The sequence below is a fragment of the Amblyomma mixtum genome, chromosome 2, assembly GCF_055824585.1.
Source record: "Amblyomma mixtum isolate Tamu chromosome 2, ASM5582458v1, whole genome shotgun sequence".
In the NCBI taxonomy this organism is placed as follows: domain Eukaryota; kingdom Metazoa; phylum Arthropoda; class Arachnida; order Ixodida; family Ixodidae; genus Amblyomma; species Amblyomma mixtum.
Window position 1 is genome coordinate 294714928 of NC_143013.1, and position 20719 is coordinate 294735646.

The 20719-nt window shown below is 43.5% G+C and overlaps 1 protein-coding gene across 3 annotated transcripts in view; it reads left to right on the forward strand.

Moving 5' to 3' along the window:
- Positions 1–20719, forward strand: part of aPKC (protein kinase C iota type) — a 41058-nt gene that overhangs the window by 3812 nt on the left and 16527 nt on the right. Inside the window, exons 2-12 of one of the 3 annotated variants that reach the window (XM_089574498.1) lie at positions 424–545; positions 2771–2860; positions 2968–3018; positions 4437–4522; positions 6256–6387; positions 7570–7681; positions 9902–10014; positions 11471–11638; positions 12772–12869; positions 13909–14045; positions 18699–18784. In XM_089574498.1, coding sequence (XP_089430624.1) covers positions 424–545; positions 2771–2860; positions 2968–3018; positions 4437–4522; positions 6256–6387; positions 7570–7681; positions 9902–10014; positions 11471–11638; positions 12772–12869; positions 13909–14045; positions 18699–18784 — 1195 coding nt within the window. Of the gene's footprint in view, positions 1–423; positions 546–1915; positions 2237–2770; positions 2861–2967; positions 3019–4436; positions 4523–6255; positions 6388–7569; positions 7682–9901; positions 10015–11470; positions 11639–12771; positions 12870–13908; positions 14046–18698; positions 18785–20719 lie in introns of those variants that run through there. The other 2 variants (XM_089574499.1, XM_089574500.1) reach the window with 2 other exon arrangements.

Sequence of the window (20719 nt, forward strand, 5' to 3'; positions counted from 1 at the left end):
CCTGCTGAAATGCGTGACACCGATTTCTGCGGAAATAAAAAAAGTGCAGTGAGATTATAGTTGTCGTCTCACCTTTCGCAGAGCAGCAGCTGTGTGTTGAAATCAGTGCATGAATAACTAGGAGAATAATTTTTTGTTATTCACGGTTTTCTGTGGCTGTGTTCGTCAGCCTCGTTGCATGCCCAGATATTCAGCTTTAGAAAAAAATTACATTCATTGAGATTTAGTGTAAGAACGATGATAAATGCTGTGTGGAGTGATCAGATAAAAGTTGAAACTGTAAAAAAAAAATGAAATTACAAAAGAAAATCAGGCTCTCCTGTGCTCAAGTATTTATTTACTTCTTTTTTCTTACAAGTGGGAAAACGTTACAAGCCACGCGTCCATGTCTGTTGAGCGTTGCTGTGTGGGCATCTTGCGCAGGGAGATCATGGTGATGTACATAGACCCGGCCATCGCTCTGGAGAAGCTCTGCAAGGAAATGCGCGACATCTGCAAGTTCAATGAGGAGCAGCCGTTCACCATGAAGTGGGTCGACGAGGAAGGTGCGATAAAAAATTTCCATTCTTCATTGAAAATGTTCCATTCAGGAATAACCTGAAACAAGGCTTAATATGGTTTGATATGAGCCACTTTGTTGTTTTTTGGCGTGTTTGTGTGTCTTTGTGCTGACAAATTTTTAAAACCAACTGACCGCAACATCCAGATCAAGACTGAGCATGCTGTAAGGAGTTTATCCTGACTGCGGTCACTTTAGAGCGAACTGTTCAGTTATGTGCTCTGTGTTGAAGGAAGGTGTAAAAACATTGCAGTGTTCATTCTGGACTGATCTAGGGGCCAAGTTCATTCTAAACAGTGCAGTCCATGTAAAAATGTTCATTTCTGCTTGATTCTTTCTTTTTTTTTTTTCCGTCCTCTGACATAGACTCCGTTTTCATATTGAAAGCAGTGACAATATTGAGAGCATATTTTTGGAATTTTGTGCTGGCTTTTGAGGCTCCCAGCCTAACCACTGTTAGGCAGCTTGCTTTATAAGCGGCATCCCACATTTGCATAGGATGTCTGCGTGCATCGAACTCTTGATCGATGTTTCATCATACATCCGTCGGCATGGAGCAAAAGCACTGGGTCTACGCAATGCCATTCATGCTTGTATGCTTTCCTGGGAACTGGCTTGGTTAGTGGCTGGTTGGCAGGGGCACAGTACATGGAGCTGCTGCAGAACCTTTTCTCGCGTTTGCTATTTCATGCACTTTTATAAAGTGGCACTGTTTTCTGCATCTGGTTCTTCTCTGAGGTTGGTGACACGTAATGGCAGTTGGGGTGACGTTTCTTGACTTCCTTCTTCAGATGGCAGGCTTCCGTCTTCAAATGATGCTCCTTGGCATTAGCTGTCAGCATTTGTTTCAGAAAATTATTTTCTGGAATGCTGAAATAACCAAGGCCAACTGCAATCTTATCTTTATTATGTCTTTTACAGTAGAATTCAGTTCCCCTCGTATAGCGAGGGGAGGGGGCAACAAAGCCATTTCATGTGTGAGCACTTATATGACTGAGCAGGTTCTACATTTGTTTAAACTAGCAGGTAGGAAAGGGTAGAATGCAAAAAATAGAACTGAGAATATGATCCTACTGTTGTGGAAAAAAAAAAAAATAATACTCGGCAGAGACAAAGAAGAGCTGCAATTTGAAGCTTCAGAAGGATACCATTGATGCCCGTGAGAGAAGGGTTGTCACTCTTGAAAACGAGACGTGCATGTCCCTGCGTGTTTGGTTTTTGTCTTCATTTTTAAACCGCATTGTTCTTCCCGCTGTTCCCCCCCCTCACGTTGTGGCGGTGTTGCATGACCCATTTTGTTCTGTCTGCTGCGAGAGAGCCCAGCTGCAGCTTTGTTGTCGCTGCTGGGAGGAATCGGCCCCCGCATGTGTGTGCGCTCCGCTCAGCTTCAGCAGCACCTGCTCGGGCCTTGGATTTGAGTTGATTGGTACCTACTGCAGCACAGCAGTGACTGTCGTAGTTCGTTCTGCTGATGTGAAGGCTGCGTAATCACCTGTGTCGTATTAGGCGAGGGTCTTTCCATCCTAGCCTTGCAGCTGGCACAGTTGCGTTAGGCCTGAGCGGAGCATGGGGCTTGGCTGGAAGTGCACCTTCTTTCCTGCAAGCACAGTTGTTTGTTTTGGTTTTTATTTTTCCTGTCTGTGGCTTAGAACAGAGTTGCTTCAACTACATGCTGAGGTATTGTCTGGGAGCAGTTTTTTTTTTTTTTTTGACACTTCATTGGGCAAATGTTTGTTCAGAAAGATGTGTTAGTGGAGTCAGCTTTTGAGTAATCCCAAAAATACTTCAAGATTGTTCCAAAGGTTGTGCCGTAAAACTGCCTGCCTTCTTGCTTTAGTTGGGTTGTGTCTTTCTTGCAGATGCCCTGTTTGCTTTCCAAGCTTTCGCAGACTCCTTCATTGAGCCCATAGACACTTGATGGCACAGATCATTTTATTTGCATTAAATGCTTTGTTGTGATACAGAGGTCTAGTTGTGTTCATTATAGGACAGGTTAAAACTGCAAATCACATTTGAAACAACATCGCTAGTTTGTCGTCACCTAGGTTGCTTGTTAGTTGTATTCAAGAGAAGTGAAAGCATACCAGTTGTTTTTCGTTTACAAAAGCAAACACCGAGTCCTTACTGGTATTATTGTGAGGGCTCGCAGGGTGCGATGCAGGTGAGATATGGATCAGCGTCAGTGTCAGCCTGTGCGATGATTTTTTGCAGGCGACCCATGCACCATTTCATCTCAGGAGGAACTGAACGAAGCCATACGCCTGTACGAAGTCAACAAGGACTCGGAGCTCACCATACACGGTTTGTCCAGTGACTTGCACTAACCTGATTTCTTTTTTTTCTTGATGCTTGTCTTGTCTTTTTTTTTATTTCATATGGAGTATTTTCTCATTTTTCTTGTTGCGCAGTTTTTCCTAATGTTCCTGTGGCTCCTGGCATGCCCTGTGCTGGAGAGGACAGTAAGTTCATATTTTCTCTCGTGTTTAGCTTATTTCGTTGCATGATGGTGGGCAGCTTTTCGTTTTATGACCCTCCTCTTATAAGCACTTTAGGATTATGTGGATTGCACCATTCTGTTGTTGATAAGCATTGCTGATAAGAGCATCCCACCAGGGGGAATCAAGCCTGCGGCCTACACGTGTTGATGCATAGGTCAAGATACGAAAGAAAACAGCAGACTTTGACACCGAGGGAACTGTATCAAAATGTCTTTGTTATTAAAATTTCCTCTTTTTTTTTTTGTGAATGTAATTGAATAAACAATTTAGGTAGGAGTCAGTTTAGCAAACTAGAACAAAAGACACCATGCTGACAATGGGAGGCAAACCCAAGACCTCTGCAAGTTGCGTGCGGTAGTCTACAGACAGAGCTGTGGCAGCCTCCTGGCTCCTATGGAAGTTGAGATAGCCACTGCTGTAGCTTAGTAGAACACTGCACACAACATCAAGAGTTCGTGGGTTTCGCTCTTATTGGTTTCATTTTGCCTTTTCTTCTACTTTGAAAAATTATATCCTGTCTAAAATGATTGGTACATAATTACTCTCCCTGTCTGACGAGGGAAAAAAGCAACAGCAGAAGTATTCCCCTGTGTTGCTGCTTTGTCTCAGAGTGAATTTAATCCTTTTGTGTATATCCTATTGAGCCCCTCATCTTCTCTATTCATTTCTGTTCCTGTGGAGGTCAGTGGTATGTTGTCTACTATTTCTTTCTGTTGACTATCACCTTGTCTGCTAATCCTTTCAGTTGACTATCACCCTGAAATCGCAGTAAATGTATCCTCTCCTCTGTCATTCTATCTGTTTTCCTTGGTTTCTAAGACAACGTATCCATTTAATGGCTGCCTCATATTTCCCAATTCTGAGCTTTCACCGCACAGAGGGTGACGTGTTTGCAGTGTCTGTTGTTTACATGTTTAACTTAGTAAGCTGCTAGTACCCACTTGGTCTTCAGAGTCATGGCACTATACATAAAGTTTCATTTTTGGTTGCAGCCACTTTCATTGCATGTAATTAGGTGAGATGAGATAAAAAAAAAAAGTCAACAAATTAAAAGAAGTGATTTACCTTTGGATGTAGCTGTTGCACGCAACTCTTTCGGGTTCAACCAGATTCAGGCTTAGTTATGCAGCGTATTTCACATTTTTTGATTTCTTTCTTCATTATATTACGTAGTATGCAGACAGAATGACATTCTAATCTCAGATTTATTCTTCAACACGGTTTCTTCGCATCTTGGCTCAGACAGGGTTTGACCAATCTCCAGTTTAGTATTCATACTGGGAGTGTCTTACCATCTGCTGATTTCTCCTACTGGCAACAAATTCTGCTGTGTAAGCCGTGGTGGGTATTGACATGATCCTTCTCGTTTCTCGGTGCAGAGAGCATCTACAGAAGAGGGGCTCGACGGTGGCGAAAGCTGTACCGCGTCAACGGCCACATCTTCCAGGCAAAGCGTTTCAACCGGGTACGACATCACCGCACTCTTGGCACTGTGCTTCCTGCTCCCTGCCGATGCCATCCCTGCGCACTGTCTCTCTACGTCCCGTATAGTAGCAGTTTCGTCGGAAGAAAGATAGCGCTGTTTTATCTTCTCGCCTCTCCATGTTAAAAAGGCTTGCACGGAAGAAACCGTACCCTGCGGTTGTCGCCGGCTCTTGTCTGCCTCTCGAGTGACGTCACTTTCCCCGGCCTCCTCCTCCGTCGGAAGGAACGGGCTGAGTGGGGTGCGCGCTTATCTTGTCCGTGGCTCATTCTGATTAGGCGCAGCTCTGTGACAGGACGGTGCTGGGTGCTAGACTGTCGGGCTTTGCTTCTGTTGGGCATGCGCTATTGTCCTTCTGTGTATGATGATGCTGATAGAGCTGATAGTGAGTGATAACTGTTTTCTTGTTGCTATTGTTCTGGCCGAAGCTTTCACTTCGTGTATTTTCTTCGTTTTCGTGGCTTTTATCCTTTCTTTGTTAGTGAATTTAAAGTTTCTCTAATCTTCATTTCTTAATTTAGCTTTTCCCACTTGACTTTTCAGTCTTTATGTGTCTTCGTAAATGAAGGAGTTAAATGTTTTTGTTGTGGCTTTATGGTCAACATTTTATGCTTTTCTTTTACATAAAGATTTCCTCTTATATAATCTTTCTTCTAGGTGGTAGAAATGTGCTGCCAGTGAGTGAGCAATGAAATTTTAATCATGTATATGTATCAACATTCTTGGTACTCTTTTCTAGCCCTTTGCTGCTCCGTAGTGGTGCTTGGAAACTGTTCAATTGTACTTTGTCGTAGCGCTGCGCACTTTTGCGGAGAGAGAAAGAAGGAGTAAGAAAACTGCGTGTTATCCTAATAGAATGAATTGACATCACAGTATACCTCGGTACTAGGGTCTGCCTGCTTTTGGCCTTTGAACCGTTGAAATTCTTTGTGTGAAATTGCATTTTTGCCTCACGTGCGCCTTTTGCCCAGTATCTTTTACCACATCTTTTGATGATAGCACAATCTTTGAAGTTGTACTATGCATTTTACTTAAAGGGGCTCTGAAAGGGGCTCTAATAGCGTTGCGGTATGCCTGGGATGTTAGAGCACGCCATTTCACGAGTATTGTCTAGGTAGAATTTTTTTAATGCGCTTTGTAGCAGCTGAGTTATCTGTGGTCAAAATTTGAATATCAGCGGGTTCATGCCTTTCCGTCTCCTCTCGTCACTTTTTGCACTTTGGAAGGTCAGCGCTCCTCTGTCGGCCCCACCTCCAGGGGCTACCGGAGCTATGCGTCTTATTGGCCACGGCCATGGTAGCTGCCTTATGTCTGAAAGAATCTAACCAACAGCCACTTCTCTACTTGTATGTGCACATGCGAGTGATAGAGAAGGTTGCGAGCGAGAAATAGTCGCCAATAAGGGCTCGCCAACTTTCGCACGCGAGTGTGAGTTCTGCTGCGTTTAGAGGTGTACTGCTTGGCTCAGGTGTTCATGGCAACACAGTGCAGTGATTGAGCGAGTTGATGTACTCTCTCCAAAAGGTGTTTCAAAGCCCCTTTTAAGGTTGCTTTGCCAGTATTTGTTTTTTCTTGCTTTCTCTTTTTTTCTTATTTTTAATAACCTTTTTTTAAATGGATGCTCTGCCGATGAGGTGGATGTTTATGTGCCTTGTGGTCTAAACTGCGCCGCCATGACTAATCGAGCCTCCCTGTGTGTGTTTGTGCCATTGCAGCGTGCGTTCTGCACCTTCTGCTTGGACCGCATCTGGGGGCTGGGCAGGCAGGGCTTCAAGTGCATCAACTGCAAACTCATGGTGCACAAGAAGTGTCACAAGCTCATCAAGCTGGCTTGCTCGGGACCTCTCGTGAGTCGCCTCTCCACCTCTCTGTGCCTCGTGTGCACACCACAGCCTAAGCGAGAGTGAACAAAGAAGGGATTCCTCAGTGTGCAAAAAAAGAAGGGGGGTGGGATCGCTTAGCTTTTGGTGGCTCAGGTTGTACGACGGTGTTTCTAGTCATAACTGTCACGAGTCTGCTACTTTTTGCGAAACACGTTAATGACGAACACGAGTACAGGAAGCGTTTGTTGAGGCAAGTGTGTAGGAGGCTTCTTGAATAATTACTTTATATCCAATTAAGAACATCTGCGTAGCTGCAGAGGAAAGCGAGCCTGTAAAAATAGGAGTGTTTCATTGCTGGCCGACACGCAACTGCGATTTAAAGTAGTTTTCTTCAGTTTATCATTCCAAAACTGTAGCAAAATTTTTCTCATGGTTACACATTTTCTGCTTTTATTCTTAGGTATAGGTATTAGCGGGTGTTGCAGTCATTAATGGTTGACAGTTTGCGTTTCAAAAGCATAGCTGCTGTGTACGCAATGTTTCTTTGTCTTCTAGTTCTCAGTGCCAGTGCAGTCAATCCATTCGTGACCTTTAGAGCAGTTCTAACTCCACAATGCTCGCAATAATCACGGTGAAAGCATGTACTGAGAGGTGAACTGTATTTTGAGTTGTGACGTATGTGAGTAGGCAGCCTGGTAGTGATTAATGGAAAGGTACCAATGGAGGTGGAGGTTAGGTTGGATTGAGAATAAATAACTGAATAAGGTTTGCCACTGTAACTGCCTCACTCTGTATGGATAACTGAACTGTACCCTGAGTGAAGGGTTGCAGGGGACGAAAAAAAGGGAGCGCAGAAAACCATACACTGGAGGCATCTGGTGATGGGAAATACAAGCTTCCAGCAGTGCAGCTTGCTCAGAGAGTTGTAGCAAACACGCGTGAGTGGACTTTTATGGGTCTGCACATGTTTAAAAACTAATTAAATGCCATCCTCCAGATGTCACTAGCATGTGAGCAGCCCCAGGCCACTTCAAGCACCTGCGCAGCTGTCACTGCATGCCAGAAAGCACAGCTTCTCTTCCCCTGTATTTTTGCTGCGTACTCTACCCAGTGTTATCTACCTTCATGTTGTGACAGAGGTGTGAAGCACTGCGTTTTTTAATTAAAAACTCAGATAAAAATCACCCTCTGCGAACTCGTTTTCAGAAAAATGACCAGGACCAGTTTGCTGAGTCGTCTGCCCCCACCACACCGGCGCCAGCAAGGACGAACGACACGACAAATGGTGGAGATGTAAATGGCACAAGTTTGAACAGAGGTAGGCTTTTTTTTTTTAGTGATATTCCTATGAAGTTCTTTCTTTTTTATACATGGTATATATACATTGAATACTACTTCGGCAAAGAAGGTTTGCTGTCCAGAATCACCTGGCAGCCAAAAACAGTGTTGTCTGTATGGGCCTGAGCCTCAAAGGACGTGCATACCAGGGAGAAGGCACTCTCGGTCACTTGCCACCTGTTGTCCAGTGGGCCGCAAGCTGGGGATACTCGTGGGGGCGAGGAGATGGGGCGAGGGAAGTGGTTTCATTTTGAAGTTCAGCTGCCACGAGGTGTGTGTAAACACGTGGGATTTTGTGCGGGAAGCATGCACCCGAACCAGAATACAAAATGGCAGAATGGCTCAGCCAGTGCTGCCATTGATGATCATTCATAAAAAGATGAGGCACCTGAATACTGTTGCATCAAATTGCTTGTGATTTTGTTACCATCTGATAACATCTAGGGCTGTGCTGATGCTGCAGATTTCGGGCTTCGAGTTGGGTGAGGTGTTTCGGAGACTTTCTTGAAAGAAACTTCAGAGTTTGGGAGCTCTGAAAATACATCTTCGTTTGCTAGGAAAACAGAAGGACCACTCACAAACGGTGGCATGCGTTTGAATTAATGGTGGGAAAAGTGAGAGAACACTGACATCTTTTTTTCTGTTCGGAACACCTGTTGTGTATATGCCTTTCTTATCTGCAGATAAAGAGTGGAAGCAGATAAGGGTGCTCATGGTGATAAGGGCTAATTACCAGGCTTTCATCTATGGTGCCACATTTATGCTATTCTACAATGAGCCTGATTCTCGCATGCATCGCGTTTTTGCTTTGTAAGAAAGGTATTTTTGCCATGGCTGCAATTTTATGTCCTAATGCTCTCCTGAGGCTTTTCTGAGCTTCCTTTGCTACAAGTTACCAGCTAAGTTCACTTGCTGTGCTGCTCACTGAATTTCAGTCGCTCATTTTTCCCCTGCACCATGCATACTGGTGTATCAAATATCTGCTTCAGTAGAAACTGTTTAATTAGAACAAAATTTAATTGAAATATTAAAGAATATTCATTCTTTTCGGCTTAAAAATTGCTGCCTGCAGATTCCTAATCCCAGCTTTGAGTGAGAGCTTTGAGTTTCTTCTAAGCAGCACAAAAATGGTGAAAATTAGAGAATCTCATGGCATGCCATCTTTTGTGTAATCTTTCATTCAGATTAGGCTTTTGTGATACCATAGAAAAAAGGCTTGGGGATGCTGAAAATGAATTGAAATTCGCATGTATCGATCATTCACTGTGTTCTGGTGATTAAGAGGCTGCTTGTGTAGAAAACAGTGCATTCATACGCTAGAAAAGCCTAAAAATTGAAAATACAGGTCCTGTGGCTTCAGTCCGTTTTTACAAGAAAAATGCAGTGATAGGAGCTTTTTTAAAGGAGTATAGACACCAAATTTTTGTTTGCATGTTTCCTTCTTTCAAATGATCCACTAGACATTATCATACATGGATCAGCCAATTGTATTCCCCTAAGACTGGTAAATAATTTATTATTGAGTTTCTTCTCGGTGCGGCTTCAGTTTCAGTTTCGTCAATTGAACTACGGGTGTAGCATATAAGGCGTGCTTAGGTCAAGTGAGGTGTGAAGAAAACTGCAATAGAATCGCTGAGAAGCATTTTGATTTCCTACTTCAAGGGCTGGAAATACAGCAAACAACTTGTCAATGGTTATATTGCAGTTTTTTTCATGCCTCATGTGACCTCGCGCATTGGGGGTTGACAGCTATCATTCGATTCTTGAGACCAAAACAGCGTTAAAGAATAGATTAAATTATTAGTTATTTAGCAGTTGCAGGCATTTTGATCCATGCATTCTAATGTCTTAAGCTTCATTGCAGGGAAGAGAACTTGCTACTAAAATTAGGTGTCTAGGTGGCAGATCTCTGAGGCTAGGCTGCACCGCCATCCACTTCCAGCTGGTGATCACAGAGTCCCTAATGGTCTTGACATCATTAGTGTCACGAGTTTGAATTGAATAGCAGGAAAAGATATTCTGTTCTTAGTTCCAAATCTCTTGGCTAAAAATTCGTCTTTTTCTGCTGAACAAAACTTTACCAGAGTCACAAATGGACTTATCCTCGGTCTCTCTTTGAGCATAATTAAGAGAAAGTGGTCCCTTGTTGAGTCTTCTTCAGCATGCGCACCCTCACTGTTCTGTTCTCTCTTGCTCCTAGCCGGGACACCGAGGCATAAGACGCATCACAGGGCAAGCTCAGCTGTTGAGACGTCCACCGACTCTGGTGCTCCTCAGATTGGTCAGGATGTTGACGACCAGGTCACAGGAGGTGTAAGTGCTGCTAGCGTTTCCTGTCTTGCCTTGGAGTATTTCGTGTAGGATACTGATGCATGCCTGAAGGGAGGAAAGGAAGGCTCTTTACACATAAAATTGAAAGGTGCTAAATTCACGCATGTAATTAAACGGGTTGAAATGGGAACCAAGCTTTGTTTATAGATATCTTAACTTTTTTTTAGGGGCAAGAGCTTTCTACGCGTCACGTTTGCTGAAATACGGTACAGACATGCAGTGTAGTCATAGGCATGCACAGAGGAGTGGCAAAGAGGGCAGTGACCCCTCCAGTAGACGTTGAAAAGAGGAGGGCGCAGATTTTGTGCCATATTGTTCCCTGCTGCCGACAAAACAAGGAAGAAACATTATCCTGGCAAGCCTATGAGTGTAGTCATACTGATATCAGAATACGCATTGATATAAGGATATCTGGCTTTTACATTCTGTGGTAAAGAAATTAGTGCACCTGTGAGGTCATTTCAGTTACAGTTAATTGGTCACAGTTGATGGGGGATTGTTATGTCATTCACTTCAGAAAGATCTGTATTGGTACATACAGAAAGGGTATTGGTTTACTCTGTCCTCAGTGACAGCTGAGCGATTCCACCCGTACGCCAAATGCACCAAATGCACCGGATGTGCCAAACTGCGCCATAGTGACAAAAATTGTGAAAATTGCGCCAAACTGCCCTAGATTGGCTGCTTTAAAATTGTGCAGCGCTGTGCGCCAGTTATCCAGCCATATGTTAGATGCCACTACCCTCTCAGTACAGATAGATGTTTATGACAACAGAGTATAGGTTGTTTACCAGCAGCCATAAATCCAGCCGTTTTTATGCCTACACACAAGGAGCAATCCAGTACAATGAATAACAAAAGCCTTATGGACCCTATAAATGCTGTGATTGACTTTGAAGGATGCGCAAATCTGTTTTTGAGAACACTGGTCTAAATAAACTGTCTGAGATCATGTAAATTTAGTAGAGGATTTTGATGAGTAGAGGAACTTGATACTGCTTGGCCAGCTAGTGGCTGTTCTAGAGTGTCACTGCTTTTTATGAAAAATAAATGAATCAACCCTTTGGCGACTGAAGTCTCAGCCAGTCCTCTCATCACTTGCAGTTACATTAGTGTGAAGGCAAGCTTTGTGCTGATTATGTTTCAGCTTTGCTGTACTGTAGATGTGTGTAATGTGGCTGGGACAGTTCAGACATGAACAGCAAGCTGAACAGATAATGACTGAAGAAGGTGCTTGCAGTCGATTTCAGCTTTAAGCATTTAGTGACCACACTAGATAAGTGGAGGCACATTGAGGAATGAGATATGGCCAACAAAAAGTGTGCACAAAAATTCTTAAGTTCTTTCATTGACATGCATATTGCTCTGTTCACATTTCATTTGCCCGCAACGTTGTGTGCCTGTGCAGTTAACCTTTTGTGTGCATGATTGTTTGGAGCAGGTGGAATCTGGCGGGGACTCCTGTCAGTACGGCCTGGATGACTTTGACCTGATCCGTGTCATTGGCCGCGGGTCATATGCCAAGGTGCTCATGGTGGAGCTCCGCAAGACCAGCCGCATCTACGCCATGAAGATCATCAAGAAGGAGCTTGTCACAGACGACGAGGTGCGTTGTCAATAAGAACCTGTTCCTGTGAAAGGGGCTCTGAATAGAACTCCATCCAATATCTGTTCTCGGTAAAATTCTAACGTTTGGCTTTTGTTGTTGTTGTTTTTGCTGCTCTACTGATATTCACTTGGCTGCAGAAGACATGTTTATTCCTGAGAAATGTGGACTTGAAGAGGGAATACTTTTTCCTGCCACTCGGTTCAAACTAAAGTGTAAAGATAGTGTAAAGACCATTGAGGACCGCGTGATCGATGGTAGAAAATGCATTGCGGTGTGGTGTAGCCTCTGAGACCTGCACTCGAAAAGTATTTGACGTCATTGCAGTCTGCCTGCTTGTAAAGACTGCTTCTGACAGGGACATATTTGATTTTTTGGTGTTTTCTAGCTTATAAAATCTCAGTTTTCAGTGAAAGTGTCCTCTTTGCCATGAGGCTGTGGTTACAAGTAATTATTGGCCATCATCAGCTTGTCTTCAGTGTATCTTCAAGGTTTCCATTGTTTGTTGAGAGGTCAGAATAATTCTTACGGCTACTGCAGAACTTCCAAATTTAGTCGTTCCTGCAGCCTATGTGTGGCCATACACTTTTATTGTTTGTTTTTGGTCACGAATATGTTTTTCATTGTTATTTGAGGGAGGTATAACTTAATGTCTGCAATAAGTATTTATTTCCCACTTGTGCTTGCATAACGGCACAAAATACGGACACTACACAAGGAAGGGTGCAGACAGGCTGAGCGATCATGCAGCCCCCACCTTGTGACTGTTTAATGCAGGTGTCTTTTCATTTTTAGAAAATATTCATATGACAATGGCTACAGTCATTTTTAAGAATAGTATACAGGTTGTCCCGGCTAACATGAACCAGTAGACTAAACGCAGCTGGTACAGGTTGCAGATGTGAAACTGAAAGAGCGTTCTTTGTATAGTCTTCAAGATAATGGGCATATGTTGGCGTCATATTTTGAAATTAGTTTAAATTACTTAAATGGTACCTAAACTACTTCAGCGATATCAAATGCTTAAACTGGATATTTGTATTATGATTGGTGAATGATAGAAGTGCTTGAGATTTTTTTTTATGTCGTTTTGCGGTGCCCAAGTTGATGGGTGTGACTTGCGTGGTATGCAGGACATTGACTGGATCCAGACGGAAAAGCATGTGTTTGAAACAGCATCCAACTACCCGTTCCTTGTGGGCCTCCACTCCTGCTTCCAAACGGAGAGCAGGTCAGGTGATCAGCGCTGTTGCCAGAATTGCTTGGAGCGCTTAGTGCGCCATTTGTCTGTTGCCACATCGCTGTTTTACTGTGTGTAATGTTGGGTGATTGGGAACCACATAGCCACCTCGGTGACAACACTATCTTGGAGTAGCACACGGGTGACGTTGAGGGTAAAAAAATAGTGTTAAAACACAAATGTGAGGACGAGGGACGAGTATTCTGCATAAACATTGACAGGGGGCATGCTTAATCTTTGTTAGCAGTCCTGCTAATGCTGGCATACAGACTTAATGCACAACTTTGTGTGCACTCAGTTTTGCTTGGCCACAGTGAAAGAGTGAACTGAAACAGCATGAGAGTAAATTTAATTTTAAATTATTTCGTGGCCGTAGGAGAATATCGTGTGGTTCATTTACAGTAATGTCTTTTGTGTTATTGCAAAGATCAAAACATGCCACCAAAATTAGGTGTCTATACTACAATAAGAAAAATAATTGTTTGCATAAATTTATTTGTTTTATTTATTTGCTTATCAGGTACTGCCAGCTTCAGTGCGAGGTTTTAGGAGGAGTAGGTTTTACAAAGTAGTTTGAACATGTAGCATTGCACTTTCCAAAATGAGGCAACGAAAGAACGTGAAACAAGAAAAAAAACAAGGTGTGCATGAATTTGTTTGACGGGAATGGAAGTATATGGCGCACTTGAATTCCTAAATTTTTCATATAATGTAAGTGCACAGTTGTAAATGAGTGTGATTCAACACACCAAGTGCACTGCCGCAGGAGTGTTTGGCACTGTGTAATGCCTCTTTGGAGATCTTTTTCTGCAATAAGGCTCTCTAATAAAAGCTGTGAGAGGGCTTGTGCCACTCTGGGCATTTTTGAGCGTGTCCAAGAGTGCACACGCCTTACCACTGTGCACAGTTCACTGAAAACCTCACACTTGCATTACAGAGTTTTAGTTATTGAAAGATCCCAGCTAGGCACAACACTGAGGGTTCTCGCGAAGCGGACGTGTACAAGCTTGCCACGTTCCCTCCTCTGCAGGTTGTTCTTTGTGATTGAGTTTGTGCGTGGAGGCGACCTCATGTTCCACATGCAGCGGCAGCGCCGTCTTCCAGAGGAGCACGCCCGCTTCTACTCTGCCGAAATTTCCCTCGCCCTCAACTTCTTGCACGAGAGAGGTGAGCACCACGTTGTCCCCCTTACGTGGCTCAATGGCGGTTGAACTCTGGTACGGAGAACAAGGTTGCAGGCTTGTTCCCCGCCACAGTGACTCCAGTTTGATGGATGCAAAATGCTGATGGGCTCCAATTGCTTGTTAACAAGGGGTGTGCAAGTATTTGAAATTTCAAACACGATTCGAATGTGTTAGTTATTCGGTTTGGTTTGTTATCCGGTTTGTGTTTGATTCAAGAAATTGGTATTTGAGAACTTTCGAATATTCGATAGTAACTAAATATTCACCAGCGATTGAATACTGCAGAGTCTTTCATGAATACCTTTGTGGCAAAAACACAGTACATGGGTATGTTGTACAGAGGTTAGGTTTAAAGTGCCAGGAAAACTTACAAAGGTGTTCTCTTCATGTTCTTCTCGGTTGTTTATCACTTGGACCGATCACATGTGGACGCTGCTAGGCTTGAACCTTGCATGAAATTCCATAAGTGGGCTTTCCTACACATCACACGTAATAATAGAACAAGATAGCCGACCACCTGCTTCCAACAGTCGTAAAGCGAAAGCGAGCATTTTTTTTTTAATCGTATCGTATGCATCCTTTCGGCCCCACCGCGGTGGCTCAGTGGTTACGGCGCTTGGCTTCTGGCCCGAAAGATGTGGGTTCGATCCCGGCCGCGGCGGCTGAATTTCAATGGAGGCAAAATTCTAGAGGCCCGTGTACTGTATGATGTCGTGGCACGTTAAAGAATACCAGGTGGTCAATTTGACTACAGCGTCTCTCATAGCCGGAGTCGCTTTGGGGCGTTCAACCCCGAGAAACCAAACCAAACCAGCATCCTGTCGCCTTCACAACACTTCTAGCAAGAGCTTTGCCATCTTCGTTTTTGTCAACCACGAGAAGTAGGAGATCCCATCTGCGGAATTTGGCATGGGGCTCCCGAAAGACGGCTGAGTCGAGGTGTCACTGGCAGGGCAAGCAATCGTGTAAACATCCTGCCTATTACTTGGTGCATTGTAACCCAAGCATCTCTTGCGCGCACTTAATGGCAGGCATGACAGTGGTTGCAAAGCTCTGTCGCTAGGACAAAAAACATCCAGGCCATGTAGTTTTGCTTTCTGAGCTTTGCGCCTGACCCGCAGTCACTGCGGCAGATTTCCGTGCATTTGCTGAACGTCCAAATCCACCTGCACACTGCGCGCAGACTGGCGCGGTGCTGGTCATTTCTTGTTCTGTTCATAAGCAATCCTGCCATTCCACCACCAATTTGCTTTCCCCTCGCTTACATCTGCATTGTTCTTCTATCGAGCTGAAACTGCGTGCTTGTCGCAGGCTTTTTTGCGCTTTATATGACTGAGCCTTTTTACAAAGCTTCACCTCATTTTGGTGAAATAAAACGTACACTCGCCAAAAGATGGTTTATAAAAAACTTAGTTTGACGTTTCGGGACCCGTACGGGTCCCTTGTTCACAATGAATGATGGACGGAATGGGCCGCTTCTTATATGCGCACTTGACATCGCAGTGAGTGGGCGTAGTTATCCGGGAGATTACCCTTCGTCCTGTTAATGACATGATCCGTGGTCTGTATATAAAAAGATTCTAAAAGCAGTCGTGACGATGTGGGTTTCATGGTATCTAATACTATTGTGGCGTTCTCCCAGTCAATGGTTCTTTTCTTGAGCATGCTCTGCCAGCGGGTTCGATGAGGTGCGACATTTGTTGACGTCGTTCTTATGTTCTCCTAATCTTCTTCTGAAATCGCCTGATTCGCCAATGTATGATGCATTGCAGTTTTTGCAGGGGATTTTGTACACCACTCCGGGGAAACGTGTGCGCTCCAGACGATCTTTCACGTGACAGAGCTGTTGTTTCAGCTTGCTGGACGGCACGTGCGCAATGCACACGTCATATTTCGAAAATATCCGTGCCAGAGCCTCACTTGTCCCGCGGGCGTAAGGAATGCTCGCGCGCTTCTGTTGTCCGATGAGTCAGGGTTCGGCAGGTTGCAGAGAGCGGCGTTGTTCGTTGTGCAGCAGATGTCGAGGATAGCCATTCCTCTCGAGGTCGGCGCGGACTTTATTCTGCTCGGAACAGCGCAGACCGGGATTGGAGCAAAGACAAGTTGCACGGTTGTATAGAGCTGACGCGACGGAACGTTTGTGGCCAATGGGGTGGGCGGACTGAAAATCCAAGTACTTCCCAGTGTGTGTGGGCTTCCGGAAAACAGTAGTGGCAAGACCATCGGGAGTGCGGAGAACAAGGACATCAAGAAAAGCAATCCTTTAGGAAACTTCTTCTTCCATTGTGAATTGAATTTTGGGTTGAAAAGAATTTAGGTGGTCTAGAAACGGTTTGGCGTCCTTGCGGGGAATTATACAGAAACAATCGTCCACATACCGCAAGAAGAGCTTCGGACGAGTATGGAACGATTGCAGGGCCGAATTTTCAATAGACTCCAGAGCGAGGTTGGCACAGGTTACGGATACCGACGCACCCATAGCCGTGCCAAAGATTTGCCTGTAGAACTCGTTGTTGAAAGTGAAATATATGTGTTCTGCAAACAGAATTTCAGGAGACGGCATAGATCAGCTGTTTCAAAAGGTGTTCGGGATGGCAGTGATGCGTCTTTTTATAAACCATCTTTTGGCGAGTGTACGTTTTATTTCACCACTATGCCTCTCCCTCGCCAGACAGGATTCTGTCGAACCCTTGATTACTTCACCTCATTTTCACATTTTTGCCATTTTTTTTTTTTTCCATTAAGGGGTGGGGGGATATATTTTTTGTGAAGTCCAAATGGCAAATTAGAGAGGTTTCACTATCCAGTTATCTGTAGTTGCCGGTCATTTGTGTGTCAATTCATGGGTTCATTTTGCTACTCATTTTTTATGACTGCATTGCTGTGTAACCATACATTTCAGTGCACACCATGCTTTTTTTTTTTTTGTATGGAGCTGAGTCAATCTAGTTTTGTTTATTTTGATTGCAAAGGCCGGATACTGTTCTGAAAAAAAAAAAAAAAAGGGCAACAGCATTTGCTTATTCATCGTCTTCTGATAATTTTTATTATATTGAACAGATATTCTGTGTTCAGTTTGATATTCAAAGGCATTTTTTTCTTCATATTCATATTCGAAGATTTATTATTTGCACACTCTTATTATTAACCTCTTGCAGCCCAGCATATATGTTTGTACATGCAACTTTAAAAAAAAATTTCGAAGCTTCTGGCATTCTTTTCATGAAGTCAGTAATGCCAGCTACATTTCAAATTCCTGCTGGACAGAATGGCTGGTGTCATTTCATGCCTAGAAAAAAAAAAAGAATTGCTTTTCCTAAATAAGAAATAAAGATAGATATCACATAGTTAACATCGCACCTAGGAAGTGTTCTTCGGTGCTGTCGCTACTTTCTTCTCTTACGTGGTGGAATGTAATGTTTTTGTTATGAAAACGGCTTCTGATCATACGGAAAATAATCGGTCAGGCATAAGTGTGTTTGATAGAAGAATATGGCTGCAAATCTGTGAGCATGGATGTGTGTGGCTTGCTTGAATGCTTGGTTTTGTGAAATAGTGAGTTCAATGTATACACACTCAAATTTTCAGATTTTTCTTGATTGTAGAACATATGCATGTCTGAAAGCCCATCAAGTTTCAGTTATTGGCAAATTGTGATGTCGCGACTCTGCACTTTTTTTTTTTTTTGTCACACCGAAAAACACTTCTATTATCGATTAACTAGGTGCTAGAGTTGGCGCATTCTTTTCTCGCCTCTATTTATTCAAATCCCTTCTGTTTACAATGGTGTCAAGTGCTGCTTTGCTTTGTTTGGTTTTGCCCATTTAATTTTTGTTTTCATGTTCTATGGGCAGTAAAAAATGCACTAGTGATAGTGATAGAAACGTTACCTCATAGTTTGGTGCGTAACGTTTAATTTTCCATTCCATGTTTGTCACCGCAGTGTAATACTTGCGGAATGGCCCGCGATGGCAGTACATGGCTTTTATTTTTGCTCTTTTTTAGCTTATGAGAGTTTCATTTTCAATGAAAGCCTCTTTGTCATCAGCAAGTCATAATCCATCAATCTAGGATAAATTCAATTTGGCCTCAGTTCCTCTCTAATTTGAGTCATGTATTTTGAACCACGGTCACTGTTCTACATGAAATGACTCGAACCTCCTCTTTCTGTTAGAAGTTTCTGTTTGTTCCAGGAAGCTATGAAATCATTACACAACCCACGGTCAGTGGCCATCAGCCATTACTTTGGCCTCAGAATAGAATCGGTGCAAGAACCATTGATTGGTACTGCACTGTCTCATAACCCCTTGCTGCCTTTTTAATTCAGTGTAAATGTCATTGTGCACCATTTAAATTTATTATTCAAAAGTGCGATTTTTGGCCAGTGTTGCAAACCACCATTCGTTTCATCTTTCAGCATTTGCCTCACGTTAATGAAGCCTGTTTCATACTGTAATCGAGAGGAGTTTATATGCTGATCATCTCATAGTATATCTAAAGGATTATGTAGTATTCTCTGACTTTTAGTGTTGGTGGAGCCTTACCCCTTTAGATATTGAAGTAAGGGCACGAAGGGTCTCTGCTGTGAAGGTGTAACCCTTGCTAGCTGTGCTTGATTGTAGCCTGATGGTTGCAGGCATCATATACCGGGACCTAAAGCTGGACAACGTTTTGTTGGACCACGAGGGCCACATCAAATTGACCGATTATGGCATGTGCAAGGTTGGTGCACCTCTCTGTTTCGTACTTCATTATGCTCCCTTTATTTTTGCCTCACACTCGGGCAGTTTTTTTAGAGACAATCGAGCAGGTTTCCCATTCTTTTGCGGGGAGGATACTTGGCACGAAACTTTGGAGCCAGGGTGGCCTTGTGATTGAGTTGTCATGTGTATATGTGATGTCTTCCACCCTGCATCAACATTGTACACGAGCTGAAGCATATTTTTATATGGCTTTAACAACTATTGGGCTGGACAAGTTCAAAAAGTAGTGCTTTGATTGCTGGAGGAAGCCAGCGAAATTCAACATTTCACCGACGTGTGTGACGACACGCATAGTGAGAAACGGAAAGGAACAAGTAGCAGATGGAAAGTCTAGCACCATTACGCATGTATAAATGTTAGCTAAAGGACTAAAGCTGCCCTTATGGCGTCCTATTAAGCTTCATTCTTCCGTCAGTCTAGATCAAAACTGGTTGCCCCAAGTGATGGCACGATTACCATATTTACTTTAATGTAATTAAAGTTTTTTTTTTACCAAAATTAAAGGTGACAGGTCGCACCTCATGTTATAATTGAATATTGTGGCAAGGCAATGGCAGAATATGCTGTTTGCTTACATATTGCAGTGGAGACCACTTATAACGTAACAGCTTATAGCGCGTGACTGGATATAATGTACGTTTTGTGGGCCTCCGGTCTGTCTTCTATAGGTCACAGTGTAAAGTCACACCGCTTAATGGATGTTCGCCTGAAGCGAAATACCGATTATAGCGTGGTTTTGGAAGTGAAAGCCTACTGCAGAAGGAATATGACTTGACTTGAGTTGAAGAGCCTCAGGTCTGTGGAAAACTAGCTCATGTGCAATGCCCAAAGAGGCAGTGGGAGGCGAAAACTACAACTTTTTTTCCCAGCTACGCATGACGTGACTCAAAAAACTATGTTTTAATACCACGCTCGGTGCGACCACATTTGCGGAACTGTGCCGATAACAAGCACATGCGCAGTTGAGCGGCGGTGGTTGCAGTAACCTCCACGATCGCGTTGCATGCGGTATTCTAAAGCTAATCTAACCATGCAGCACACTTTGTGGGTCGTTTTTTTTTTTTTTTGAGTGATAAATAAACCATTTTTGAAAGGAAAGCTACCCACCTGGCTTATATTTTGACATGGAAAAAGTGTTTTGGTTATAGTGCAGATTTTTGCGCCCCTCTCGACATACGTTATGAGCACTCTACACTGTAGTTCATCCGTCATGTGACGATTGGGTAGCTGAGAGAAGTTTTCTTTTTACGACGAGGCCTCTAAAGCGCATGGTTGACATGGTGACAGTGCAACAGGACTTCGTGCTGCTTGTCTTTATCTGTAGGTTGTATAATCTCTTTCGTGGCTGCATTGAAAAAGAAGAGGCGCAGGAAACCTTTGTGCGTTAACAATGGTAGCAAACTGGCATACTTTGTTGAGGCTGGAAGGCGGTTAGGTCAAGCTCACTTGAAATGAGCCTGATGGTCACGCGGATATCGTTCGTCGTATCTGAAGTTCGTAGTAAGTGGACTTCTCATATTACCGCCAAAACTGTTTGAGATGGAAATCTGCCACTGTACACGTACGGCAAAAGCCATCAAAGGGCTAATCAGACTCCTGGTGCTTTGGCAGTACTTATGCTTTGCATACAATGGCTTCGTTAGAGCACACCTACACGAAGTCTGCATACGCACATACAAGCGAAGTCATCCCAGGCGACATATGATTAGCTGTGTATCAACGACTTGTTGACACAAATATACATGTATCTGATCATGCAGATTTCCGACAGTGTCGACTCTTGTTCCTGGTCCCATGCAGCAACTCACAAAATATATCAGTGATACATTTTGTATCACTGATACACACTGATAGCACTGTCCGCTGTCTGCACCCTATGTGCTCACAGTAGCAC